Consider the following 16,303-nt stretch of genomic DNA (forward strand, 5'->3'; position numbering starts at 1 on the left):
GAAGAATTCAATTTAGTATTAGAGGGAAAAATAAAATAGATTAAATATGCCTCATATAAATAATAAAAATAAATATAAATACCTCTCTAAATAGGTAATATATATGTAAGACCGAAAGTATAATGATTTGTTCACAATAAGTTACGTTCAATTAAAGTGTATTTAATAATATATATCTAAAGAACCATCATTATTATTCCTCGGAACCAATGAAATATAACTCAATTATATTCATTTGATACAGTTATTATATTTAAAATCTCCATTATTTATAAATTAAAGAGCTAGAGGACAGAAATAATGTTACTATAAACAAATTCCGTGAAAGTGTAATAAAAGGAGTGGGTTGAAATAAAAATTAATTTTACTAATATAAATAAATAGCAACAAATTTTAAAGGACTTTCGAACAATAAAATATAGTTTCTCTTATAATAATTTCTAATCTTTTTAATCACGCTATATTTATACCTCCAGATAACAAAGATATAATTAAATGAAGTTAGACTGAAATGTGTAATATATAGCTACTTAATAAATGATATATAAAAAAAATTATATTCGTTTTAATAAACGAACAAAATAGCATGTACATTTATAAATATATTATGCTTATACGTATACTCTAAATCTATCGTATATTAAATTAATAATAAAATTTTATATACACAATAAAAACCGTAGTCGTAGTTTATAAGAAACAATGATGATATTTTTTTTAAAGATTATATAAATAATTTTAAATATAAATCCTATTTACAATAACCAACAAATGATTATACAAAACAAATATAATTTATACATTGTGATTACATGTAACATTATAATATTAAATATATTGCCAGATAAATAACATAGAAATATATGTATAATCTGTCCAAATTATATGTGAGACAAAATTATTACTTCACTTCTTTTTTTTGATAACATTATTTGTATAAAATATATTTTACCATATCCAAGAAATAAAGGTGACACAAAGACCAATATATCTAACATTAGGTAAGTTCATTATCTTGCTATTAAAACAAAATAAATATGCAGTTATATGTACAAACATGTTTTTCCAGTAGAAGTCATATTTCATTTGTGATTGTCACTTAAATTAAACACATGAGCAGCCAGTACTTTATTTATTTTTATGCATTTTATATGACCCCTATATATTTAAGCAGTTTTTGCCAGAATTTAACTTCTAATCTTTATATTTGTATATATCATTATTTGTATTAATTTATTGCATAGAAATATCACAAATTTCTTAAATAAATCCTTAAGACATCAATTATTTTACACCTATTCATGTAAATCTTTACGTACGAAAATGTTTCTAGATCAAAAGCTTAATATATTCTCTTTAAAAAATCCTATTAATTATATATATTTGTACAATGTATTACATCTTATTATATTTGTAATTTTCATATTTTTCTTATTCTGTCTATTAAAGTTTACTTCATTGACAGATATTGATGAATTCATTTCAGTTATATACAAGGATAATATATATAATCATATCCATACTTTAATATACCATTCGTAGTTCTCCTCTGAGTCATATTTATCTACAAAGGTCTCACTATATTTTGAATTCATATATAATTTCTTTTTTACTGAAAATTTTCAACATTAAATTCTAAAATAACATAATATGGGTTAATTCATTAGTATTTTTCTTAAGATATTAATTATTAAGCAAGGTAATTTTAATTTATAAATATATTTTCTTGTTATAATGCACTTAATTTATATCATAAAAAATTAATTTTAAACTATATGAGGTTCAATTTTTTCATAGGTACATAATGTTTAATAATTATTTTAAAATCACAAACTAATAAATAATATATATGACTAAAGAAAACTTTAGGAAATAGTAAATGAATTTTTAATAAATATGTAGTTTTTTCTATATAAAACTTATATAATTCATGCCTCTAAATTGGACAATTTATGAAAAAATAATAATATTTCACTAGTACAAAATTAATATACTTCCGATTAAAAAATCATAATTTATGCAATCCTTAATTATTTTAAATTTTTTAAATAATTCATTATTAAGGAATACTTTTTGGATGAATGCCATTTTTATTAATACTAAGTATGTATTATAATAAATTATTAACATAAAATAATTTTTTATGTTTTTTAATATACAGAGTTTATAAGTTTTAGTTATAAATTAACAATGAATGGATAAAATTTAATAGTTCTATAATAAAATATGATTATTTATATTATAAAAACACATATACTGTATATATTTCATGATCTTATATTTTTCATTTATATGGTAAATAAGTATTGTAATTATTATTATAATTTAAACTTCGTATGCACACATTGACTGAATTATAGTGTATATCTAAATTTATATTTTTATCATATGTATATAATAAAAAATATATAAAATGATATAAATATTAATATAATTTAAAATATTTCAAAATAAACGAATTCTATAAATTCATTAAATTATATACTCATGACATTTTAACATACAGTTTTGCTACATCTGTATAAGGGTATAATTATGGATATATAAATTAATGAACCTTGCAGTTATAATGTTTGAATATAATGAGCTTCTATAATTCATATAATTATATTATGAAAAACACTTAAATCAGTATTAAATTGATTATGTCTGAATTTTTGATAATCCATGTTTTATCACATAAAAATATGACCCACATATATATTATATATATAAAAAAAATATAAATATTTATATTTGTAATATTAATTATATACTTTACCTTATATATATATGTATATATAGATCTTATTTGTTGAATACAATATATTGACATATATCTTATAAATGATCATATTTTATTTTAGTAAATTTATATCATTTTTTCACAAGTAAAGAAAGCTTTATCTTTTTCATCATCCATAATACTTATATATTCTTAAATTTTATATATTTTTTATTAAATAATAAATAATACTATGAAAATTAAAATGAATTAGATATAAAATTAGTATATATATATTTAAATTAAAAGAATTATATTAACTTTTTACGCTCACTGAATTAGAATATATTATATAATTCTTATACATTATTGCGGTACATATATATTATTAGAATCCTCCTTATATTTTTTCATTTTTTTTTTTTGTGTATTTTTTTTTAATTTCCTCCTTTAAAATAATATAAAAGATTGTATAAATTTACAAATGCTTCAATTATATTATAATATATAATAATTAATGATTGAATTGGTACATGCAATATTCATATATATACCATATTTATAAAAAAAGAAACAGTGTGTTTCTTCATACTATATAATTTGTATTAATTAAAAACTATTTGAATGTTCACATAATTTTATCCCTTTTTTCACACTATTCCTAAAGAAATATATTATTATCAAATATGAAAATAAACTTTGTGAGCTTTTTGTTCAATATAATAGATTACTGTATTATGATGATTTTGTATTCATTTTTTATAATTACTATAATGAATTCCTTACTCATATGATTTTTATCATAATTACACTTTTTCCATATTTTTAGTATGAATATGCAAATTTATTTTCTACATGTGATAATAGTATAAAAGATGCTGAAAATAACGCAAAAATGATACTACACATTGTAAAAAATACAAAAGTGAAATTCAAGGAGATATTAAAAAAGAATTCAATGAGAAATGTGCTCAAACATTGTTATATCTGAATGAAATGCAAAAAATTGATTCTAAGAATGACCAGCTAAAAAAAGCTCATTGTGTATACTTGTATTACATTCTGTATGATTCTTACTATAAAAAAGGTAAAAACGGTTCAGAAATTAAAAAACTTTTTAATGAATTGATTACTTTAAATAATAGGACGCAAGATCCTCAATGCACTAATTATAATGATATTACAATTACAGATGATGAAAGGTCAAAGCTCAAAGTCATACATGACATGTACACGAAACTGGCTAAAATAAATTGTGAAACTAATATATCTGGGCATAATTGTGATTGCGCCAAAAAGTGTGCCGATACATATAAAACATATGTACAATCGTGTAATTATAATAATTACACGTTTTTTTGTAAAGAATTATTAAATATAAAAAATAATATGATAAAAAAATGATAAACACAGTATGTTGATCTGAAATCCCCAAAATTTTACCTTCTTTTCAAAGCTATAATATAACAACCCTTATATTAATTCCAATTTTTGTAACATTAGCAATATCTTCTTTTTTATTTATCCTCCATAAGGTTAATAATTATGTTACATATGTATGTTTATACATCAATAGTATAATTTCTAGTGATTTAAAGTGAAAAATATTCTAGAAAATAATTACATATTTTATATATTAATTTTTTTTATTATGAGTTAGTTCACGTCATATAGTTCTCTGATATCTATGTAGAGCTATAAAGAAAAGAAAACAATATAATAATACAGATAAAGAAAGAAATATACTGGAATTATCTGAAACACCAAGTTGTGATTTTAGAAATAATAAATATTTTATTTTATATAATTCTGACTAATTTTATTGTTTATAATATAATAATAAGAAAATATTATTTATGTAACATATAAAAATTATTGTAATATATATTTACAATGATACATTTGATAAATTTATGTGAAATAGAATAATTGTCTATATATAACAAAGAACATATAAATATTATTTTTTTGTAATCATGATATAGACATATAAATAAAACAATGTGAAATTTTTGAGGTCTTATTCACTATACATATAAATGTAGAACAAAAAATACAAAAGATGTATTTCGCATTTTTTTTGATACTATATATTGTTTTTTAAATGAACATGGCATTTCTACATTAAAAAGTCAACAAAACAATAAAAAAATAATGTAGAATATTAGCTAATATGATAGTTCATATGGAAATTACATATATAACTAATAATTAAATACATTTCAAATAAATTTTTATAAAAACATATCATATTATATAACATAGAACTAACCCAAATGAATTTATAGTTATTAAATACTAATGTTAATCATACATGCAAACATATATATGCTAAATTTATATGATATTCCTATTGAATGCTCTAAATATATGTATGTTATTTTGTGTCACATTTAAGATATTGATAAATAATTTCATGTATATTTTATTATTTTTATTTATATTAAAATTATAGACTTTCGTTTACCTGATACAACATTTTTGTTTTATTTTATTTATGTTTTTTATGCAAATTTGTATTCCTTTTTTTTGGGATTTAATAAATTAGAATTTTTTTATATAATATGATAGAAAATTACATGTTTACAGTTTTTTTTTTTTAAATCCTAATTCATATATATCCTTATAATAAGGATTATTGAGCTAATAATTATTATATTATTTTTGTAATATATATTAGCACATAAGACATGTGCGTATGAGTGTTTTCTTTATATTAAAAAGATATGATAATACATTGTATACAATTATAAAATATATAAAACAAAGATGTAAAATCCTATATTCTATATAAAAAATATAGAATTAATTTTATTTGCTCCAAGGAGATCTAACATATATATATACAAAATTTAAAATTAGAATACATAGATAACATTTTCAATTCTAATTATATAAGCAATATATAAGGCATTAAAAAAATATATAGGAATTAAGAGGTATCTAATAATTCATATTTGTAGAAGGAACATAAAGAAAACACAAAATGAAAATACATAATTATGTATTTTAATTATAATTCTCATTTTATGAAAAATATGTACGCGGTTTAAATTAATTTGCATTTGTCACTGAAATGATAATTACTCTAAAGACATAGAACAAACAATTTTTATTATATATATGTAAATATATAATACTTACTAAAAAAATATATGAATAGAATTTTTTTAAATAGAAATTAATATAAATTATTTGTTTTCAATTCTTTTATTTATTAATGAAAATTTTCTATGTTTTTTTTTCTAATATTTGTATTACATTAGGGTTAATTTTATGTATAAATAAAGTATTAGTCTAAAATTTTTTACTATTAATTAGTAAACATGTATATATATATTAGATATAATCCATATATTACATTAATCTTTGTTGCACGTAATATATTATTTAATTTTAGTTTCTAGCTCATAAAAATTAGAGATTTTTTTCTATTATGCTAATTTATAAAGTTCATTTAAAATGTGAACTTTGAAAAAAAAATATAATTGTAGAACTATTCAGTATCATTTCTTATATACATAATCTTCTAATACATATATATCAATTCATACAAATGAAAATTAAAAATATATCACTAATAATATTGTTCATTTCATTATTTAAATAAATAAATAACTAAAATTTTTTTACATAATGTATGTAATAAAATAGTTATATAATATTTCTGAAATATATTAACTGGTTTTATTATAACACCATTTTTTATTGTATTAATTATATGTTTAATTTTATAACTTTTTTCAATTATTCTTAAAATATTCTATGTTTAATTCTGCATATTTCATAAATTAGGGTAGAAATATTTTTATACTTGATTTTTTAGTACTATATAAATATGTATATGTATATCATTATATGATTTATTTAATAAAATAATATATACCCTGTTATTCATACATTCACCTTAATTATTGGATTTAATAAAAATTCCATTTAATGCTTTATTGCAATTATTTTATTTATTTATGACGAAAAATATATTGCCTTACAGTAGGTTTGTTAAAGCAGTAACTAAATTTTGAAGGTATGATAATAGAATATCTTAAATATATATTTATATTTTAAATATATTGCATATTTATTACTTACTATTAATTTTCATTAAATTTTCATAACAATGCATACAAAAAATATGAAATAAATAGATTATATTATAAAGACAGTGATAAAGTTTGAGTACCTAAAAATTCTAACATTTGACATGTACGAAATTTTTTTTTCTGTTTTATATTTTAAATTTAATGAAATTATACTTTAAAACAATAATTTCAAACAATAATATCTATATTTTATTTATAATTATGTTTTAGTGTGAGAATCATTTATATAGCATATATAATGAATTTTAAATATTAATGAACAACTCATATTATGAGTAAAATAAATTGTGCTATTTGATATGCATATAAATTTGCATGTTAATTACCTTTTTAATTTTTATAATGGTTTATATATTACATATTTTATGCTATTTTCTACTCGTAATATTACATTTTTATATATTTGAAATTAAAAATTGATATAATAATGATATATACATTGGATGTTTATTCATCATTAATTCAAAAACATAAATGTAAATAAATTAAATATTTTATAAAATGTTAACATTTTATTTTTCAAATAACATATATATGAATAAAAATTTTTAGTTCTTAAAAATACGAAACACTTTAACATATAAATAGTAAGTAAAATTAAAGAATATATATATATAAGACATATAAAAAAAATTATTTCTCTAAATAAAAACAGGGTAATAATAAAAATAGAATAAATAGAAATCTGGAAAAAATAAAATTTTTCTTTATTATAATATAATAATAAAAATAATAACTCCATATTCTGATACAAAATATTTTTTAATATTATAATATTATATTAGTACACATTATTAAACTTTTTTAAAAAATAAAGAATAAAACAGTAATAATATTAATTGTGCCTACAAATATTAAACAATAAAAAGAGTTTTATATATTCATACTTCCTTTATATATATATTTTATTAATTTATAAAACGTCTCATATTAATATTAACTCATATACTGTAGGAAAAAATATATATATTATTGTAATGCTTATCAATATATCCCAGAATAAAACATATAATATAAATCATAACATTCCAGTTAATATATAGAAATAATAATCTTATTGTTTATTGCTCCAAAAGAAATAATATATTTATAATAAATCATAATTAAGAATACTGAATTATTAATAGTAAACAGTAAACTATAAAGCCTAGAACTAACCCTGAAAACTAAACACTTAATAAGTTTTTAATTTTGTTATATTCTTATCAATTTAAATAAAATAATATAATTATACATTCACAGCAATAAAAAATAAACATATGCTTATTATGTCAAAAATTTTATTATGAAGATAATATATTTTAAAATATTATTTATAGTATTTACACATGAATATGTAATCTATAATGATTAACATAAGATATAAAAACTCTATTAGAAAAAAGCAATCCTAAAAATTAAAATTATGAACTCTGAAACATAATACATTATCGATATCTTTATTCTCATATTTTATCTAACAATGTTGTTGTTCTTATTATCTAATCATTATACTTATGATTTTATTTTTTCATTAAAATAAATAAGAATAAATACTAGACACCTGAAATAGTACCATATTATAATTACAATAAAAACTAATGATTATTTTATTCCATATGATTTATCAATCAATTTCATAATATTAGTAAAGCATAAATAATATGTTCTAATATCATATATAATTCTTCTTAATTTTCGTATATATAAGTTTGTATGCTTAGATATTTTATACAATTATTCAGAAAAATATATAATAATATTTAATATGGCGAAATCGAGTGTATGATAGAATTTTTATAATATCAATTACAATATTTTAATAAATGTATACATTATTTTACATTATATTTATTCAATATTTTTCATAAGTATATGATTCTTGTAATATTATTATTTTTTTTTTACATTATAGTATAAAACAGTATATTCCTTATTTCCTAAATGTGGATACGTTATGATACAAGAAAATAGTACTTTTAGGAATTCCTGAACGAATGAATGTAGTCAATTTGAAGGAAAATATTCAGATATATGCTGTAAATCATTACAATACTTATTTTCAATATTTACTTTATCTGAGAATTCGTAATTAAAACATGTTGCTGAAGAATACTTGTATTATCGGATATATCTTAAAGAACAAACAAAAGGAATGGTTAATACAAAAATCAATATACTTTATGAGAAATTTATTAATATAGCTTTAACAAGTTTCTTAATGAGCTCTTTTAATGATGATGTTCTACAATATAACATTTATGATTTAGAAGTACTCAAGGATCTATAAGACATGAAAATAGAAATTGACTACATAAAAAAACATGAAAATTGTGCGTGCAATAGTTATATGTTCACTTGTGCCAAAAGAATGTGAAGAACTATATAATCGGCTCAAGGTTGCATGTGAAAAAAATTATGACCAATAATTATATAAAGAATTAATAAATATTACTCAAAATTTTAATAAACAGAGATCAATAAGTCATTGCAACATAAGATTATCCAAAAGATTACCTTTTTTTGAGAGAAAGACTTTATTAGTTTCTACATTAATTCCCATTGTTATAATATTATTAATATTTTGTACAGTATTTTTTACATATAATTTTATTAATATGTATATTAATCATATAAAAGAATTGTTTTAATAATATAAAATATATATATATCCTAACAAATTTTACATCCAATATCATATATAATTTTTTATTAGTTCACTCCATAAGGTTAACACTTACAACATCCTGTAAAAAGCCTAAGACATGTATTTAAAAATACAAATGAGGAAAGCGATATAATGCAATCATCTGGTACATATGACAATATTTGCTGGAATAGGAGATATAATGTGCTTTATAACTCTGCATAGTTATGCGATTATACATATAATTACAAAAATATATATCATTTAAAATCATATAAAAGGAATAAGATAAATGATTTTGTTATCGATTCTATTAATATTTTCATATAAAAATGAAATAAGCCTTATAGTAAAAAAAATATTAATAATTTAGTAAATTTAATGTAATAATGATTTAATAAAAAGAATAGAGAATGTTAAAGATATTATTTAATTCATTAAAAATGACTAAAAACAAAATGCATATATATCATAAATTTATCTTTCTATAATTTTGTAATTTGCATGAATATTACTTATTTTTTTTTATTAACAGCCATTTCATACATTTAATTATTTAATACAATCGAAATAAGACATTAACATATATATCCTACTATTTTATTATATAGCATTATATAAAATGTATTATCAAATATGATAAAAAATAGATAAAAGTTTATTTTTATTTAATATGATTTTTATATTATTCATGCAATGTTTTTTTTACAAACTATATTATGTATCCAATCATTTATTATGTTAATTTGTGTAATTTTATTAAATTCAATACTTTTTATGTAAATCGGAAGACATTAATGTTATTATAATATTTATTGTAGTACTCTCACTTTTTCCAATACAATATGATGTTTTATATTACAATATATATTTTTCTTTTGTTATATGTGTAATATCTAATTTTTTCACAAATACATAATACTGAGTAGGTTAATAATCTGCATACATTCACTGAAATACAATAAAAATTAAATTTTTTTTTCGTCAAAATGAGACGAATTTTTTATATTATATATACATTATATGTAAATTTGATTAATTAAAAATAATTATATACCTTTTATTTAATTAGACAAATATTACGCCATTATGTATAAACAAGTAATAATACATAAATTTTATAACACACTGTCTACATAATTATAAGAAGTAAAATCCAAAAAAAAATGAATTATTAATAGTAAATTAAGAGCAGAATTTACTTATGTATCACTTAACTATAAAAATAATCATAAATTGAAATCATTAATACCTGTATAAGGTAATATATATGGACAAAAAAGAATTATATTTCGTTCAAAAATATATGAGTAAAAATAAGTTATGTAATATGCAAATACAATACCATGTAGTACTTATATTCCCCATATTAGGTTATTCAATAAATATATGGTTCATTTTATTAGTTTATTATTTACTTATTTCATTAATCACTATTGCTATTTTTTATTATTATGCACCACATTCCTCTGCTTATACATTCTTGAGATATTCATTTTTGTATATAATCACATCGAATATATTTTAAGTAAATCAAAAAGTATAAAAAGTACAATTCATGAACAATTATATATACACATTCTATAAAACCATTCTAATTTATTTTTATATTATTCATAAAATATATATAAATAATGTTAATTACTCTTTAAATAACTATATAAATATATGTAGTAATAATGCGTATATAAAAAATATATATTTATTTTGTAACCATGTAAAAATCTAAAATTTTTATAATGAAAAAATACATTAAAAAAATAGGTGTTATGAAAATACATGAATTTACTTTCATGTTGTATATTATAATATACACTAAAATAAAAAGTATGTAAATTAAAAAAGCTCCTACGATATTTAGTATATGAACAAAGCAACTTTTATTTAAGATATATTGTTTATTTAAAGGAATACATGGTACCTTAGTTCGCATATATATGTATATTTATGTATATAACAATATTATATGTGTTAATTCATATATAAAATTTATTTATTCTATTACGCATAACAATTTTAACTTGCATATTTTCATGATACTATACCTTAAAATTTCATATTCCTCTGTCAAATATATAATTTGATAAAAGTATAATAATAAATATGGTAACATATATAATTTTTATTCATCTATATATTATAAATATATGTTAAATTCAAAGCCTTATTTTTTCTTGCAAGCACAAATATTAATTACTAAGATGACAATAAATTTCAGTTAATACAAAAAATTATAGATCACATAAGTACAATTAATTAAATTAGTTAAATGTTATAACATATAATAAAATATATAATTCTTTAAAATGTACTATCTTCTGAAGATGAAAAAAGTTATAATAATCTTTTACCTTCTGTTATATTTCAAATTCATCAATTTCTTATACGTACAATTTATATTAAATATCCTTAACTGGGATATTAGGCAATGAATATAACTTTTTGTGTTTAATATTACACGTGAATATAGAAAATATAACTTATTCTATAATTATGGTTTTAACACATATTTAATTTTATGTTTATATTTATATAGTGTTCTGTCTTATATACAATGAGTCTCTTTAATAGTGTTCTTTAAATATAATTTTAATTGAAATATCAATAAGAAATAATTAAATAAATATACTATGTATATTTAATAGATTAATTATTTTTAATTAACTCGAAATGTAAATAACAAAGCAATTTATTGTGTTGTAAAATTAATACAACACTACGATTATTTTATTGCATATTAATCATTCATATATTATAATGTCTAAATAAATATAGCTTATTAGTCATGTAATAATTTTATAAGAACAATATATATTGGGTAAGCATATTTTTTATATTAAATTTACATATTAATAGATGTATTATTTTAAGTGATTAACACAAATTAACTATTCCATTAGAATAAATATGCATAATATATATACCTTATTTTTTTCAAATTATATGCTATTATAATATTAAAATATATGAACAAAGGAAAATACAAATAGGATATAAACAGTATACCTCTGCATATTTTATCCAAGAATATATGGCACATGCATTTTCTATCTTGATGGATAGTCTTAAGAATCATAATGGATTTATTATGATATAATATCTATTATACATAGAATCCTACATCCTGGACCATAAACCGTATTATTTATAATATAATAGGCTAAATAATTGTATTTATGATTAAATCTACTTTTATTTTATAACAATATTTACACTTGTAGTTTATCTGATGTATGTAATTTACAATAACAAATATTTCAATTTTACTTTAAAAGATATGCATTTTTACATTTATATGGCTATAAATTCTTTCTGCATTGTCTCTTCTTATTAAAAAAATAACACAATAATGTGCGGGGTTTACAAATTTTTTTGTTATGAATGCTTATCCCATAGAAAGAGTGTACATTGATCGTATTTCGTTAAAATATAATGAAAAATCTTCCCTATTTCTAAAGGGAAGTATGCGTTTCATATAATACCTTATTATATGTCCCCTATATCTTTTATCATAAACAAATTTCCTGATCTCCGAAAGCTATATATGAAGGAAAAATATAGAGATAATGTTTAATATATAAATACCTTAATTGATTTACAATTTCATAAGTAGAAATATCTTTTAAGATATCTTCAAATTTGCTTATAAATATATCTATATTACATTATATTTAATAAAAAACATAAGAAGAAGAATAATTAAAAAAACAAAAAGGGTAGAAAAAAAAGATTTCAATGGAGATAGGACATAACAGTAATATTGAGTGTTTGGCTTCCATTCACACCAATTTTCTACATCTTCTTCATCACTCTTATATTCTTGTTTATACTTCCACAATTCCTTTAAATTTTCATTCAATATATTGTTTTCACTACATAACATATTATTATTTCTGTATCCATTTACTTTAATATCTAACCACTCTTTAAAATATTCACAAATATTTTCAAACTGATCTTTTAGCATTTTTGCATTAGTGTAATTCGCATTGAGTAAACATCCAATGCGAAATGAATCATGATATTCATCCTTCATTCTCTTTAATATTGGATTATATTCATCATAAGCAGTAACAATATCCGTTTGATCCCATGAATTAAAAAGATCATTTTTGCATGATTCTGGGCATTCCTTTTTCTAAAAATAGAAAGAAATAGTTGATATATAAATAAGTATTTATTGTAACAAATATATAATTAAATATATTGTTATACATATAAGTATATATCATATAAATATTACCATTATAAAAATATAAGTTTCATGATACACAATAAGAGATTAATTATTATTGAATTAAACAATAAATATTTTCTATATTGTAATAATTGTTCAAACATTAATATGTAGTTCTTTATTTTATTGTAATATACAAATGATTATGTTGTTCTATTTCACATGGTACATAATAATGAAAAACATTTTATTTACTATAATCATTTTATTAGTACATCATGTATTTTTACAACATTTATTATTTATTAACATATTCACTGTGTATATTATATCTCAATTTTAGTACAATAAGTAATAATAATTATGATATATAGTTTATGTATTTTTTCTCTTTTCCTATACACATAATTTTTTATTTTTTTGTTTCTATTAACGTTAATTAGAATTATTACATATATATTTATAAAATATGTTATTTTATTTTTTTCTCACGAATTATTTTTTATATATTGCCATTCATAATTCATTTTTTTAAATATATATAATTATTTCAATTATTTGTTTTAATATATATTACAATGATAAATATAAATCTTCATATAATTTAATTACATTTAAAATAGATATAATAGATAAATTATCAAGCAAGTTATTTATATATTTTCATAATTTTGTCACTTCTGAAATTATACTAGAAATATATATTTTAATTGACCTTTTTTATGGAACACTTGGAAAATTATTAAAATGTACTAATATTTGCACTATTATTATTAGATAATGTAAACATTTTAGCCATTCTTATCTAATCATTCCATTTTCTTTAAACTATGTATAATATTAAGGTTTTTTATATATTATAATTTAATATTCTTAAATATTCTATACATTTTTGATGAAAATAATTTTCCACAAAATTATGTATATCAAATCATATATATAATAAGAGCATGAAAAAAAATTAAAAATATTTAATAAAAAAATAAACGTAATTGTATATGTGATAACATATATAATTAACTTTTAATTCTTTATTATATTGATAAGATAATGTATCGTGCAAATGCAATATTAAAGATCGATTAATATATTTCAATACTTTATGTAAATATATCAAGCAAACAGAATATATATGCTGTATTTTAACAATTATAAAAATTTTGTATCATCTATAAATCACATCTCTTCTATATGAAAGCATCAATTAATACATAATCATATGTTCTCGAGACAATTATGAATTTATTTGAAATATGGATTATGGAATATTAAAAATAAAAGTATATTTTATTAAAACATATAGTGAATTAAAAGAAACATATAATATACCACAAGGTACATATGTATTTTGAATAATGATAACATATTACAAAAGAATTCAATAAAAATATAAATATTATACGTAAATTAATACAGTCAGCTATTAACGTTTTTTCAAATACACTTTTAATGAGCATGTATATTGATAAATATATGTAATCAAATTATAAAATGAATATAAAATATATTTTAAAATAAAAATTTATTAAAACGGTACTGTGGAAAAATATATAAATGAAATTATATAAAAAGATAAGTAAATTAGTATCTAAGCCTTTATGTTTTTTTATAAAACCTCAATATTATAGAATATGATATTTTAATTTATAAATTAAATTTCTATAATTAATTAATAAGCTATCCTAAATTAGATGAACTATTTTCATGATTTTTTTCACTTTACACCAATACATTTCCAATTTTTAATTAATATTTATATATTATAAAATAATCTAAATTATATATTGAATATTATTATATGGAAACATTTTACTATTTATATATTTATTTGTAAATATCATAGAAATTTTTTTCAAAAAATGTAACCAAATAATGCTAAAAATTTATTTTCTAAAATTAAAATTATAATACTCCTTTATAATATTATCAAATATACTTTTATACATATTTAATATTAACATATGTCTTTTTAACTTTTTAGATATGTAGCCTGAATAAATTTCGCCATTACGGAAAATGGGGAAATTCTGCGTTGAATTAGAAAGAAAAATTCATTATATGTGTTTCAAGGTTTATTTTTTAGGTTTAGGTTCAGCTTTCAGGATTTAATTTTTACTTTTCCTTTTGGTTATGTATATGTTGTTATTTTTTATAGGATATTCTTATATTAAAATATGTTTATTCACATAAATATTTAGCGCTTGTTCTTTTATAAATTATGTTCATGATATATTACTTACATCTGTGAACACATAGTATCTATTATATTGTGATAAGCTTATCCAATATATATAAATGATAATATATATACTTATATATTATAATTATTTGTTTGTTTATAATAAATTAGTATTTTCTGTTACATGTTTATTTGGAAAATTATTTCATTTGTGCACATTTTAATTTGTTGTGCATTATATATAATCGTTTTCTGATTATCTACTTATTTTAAGTAATATTTAAGCTATATATTTGTTTATATATGACGAATATATATTTGCTATTCAGAATAATATTTCTCGTCAAAATAAACATCTATGGCTTACTCCTTATTTATGCCATTAAAAGTATCACCATCCTCATGTTCTTCATCTAGAAAATCATTACCTATTTTTTCCTCATAATTTTACTTAAATTCAACGAATGAAATACCATATCAAACAGATAATACCCAAATAACTCCTCCTGCATAT

At 18.6% G+C, this 16,303-nt stretch overlaps 1 protein-coding gene across 1 annotated transcript; it reads left to right on the forward strand.

Moving 5' to 3' along the window:
• Positions 1-3,390: 3,390 nt before the first annotated feature.
• PGO_000840 (variable surface protein) lies at positions 3,391-4,573 on the forward strand (the record flags this gene model as incomplete). Its single annotated transcript, XM_028690844.1, has 3 exons — positions 3,391-3,416; positions 3,631-4,027; positions 4,433-4,573. 3 exons carry the CDS (start codon positions 3,391-3,393, stop codon positions 4,571-4,573), a joined length of 564 nt encoding a protein of 187 aa, XP_028546645.1.
• Between the last annotated feature and the right edge of the window lie 11,730 nt (positions 4,574-16,303).

Source organism: Plasmodium gonderi (assembly GCF_002157705.1).
Source record: "Plasmodium gonderi DNA, contig: Pgo-contig_77, whole genome shotgun sequence".
Classification (NCBI taxonomy): domain Eukaryota; phylum Apicomplexa; class Aconoidasida; order Haemosporida; family Plasmodiidae; genus Plasmodium; species Plasmodium gonderi.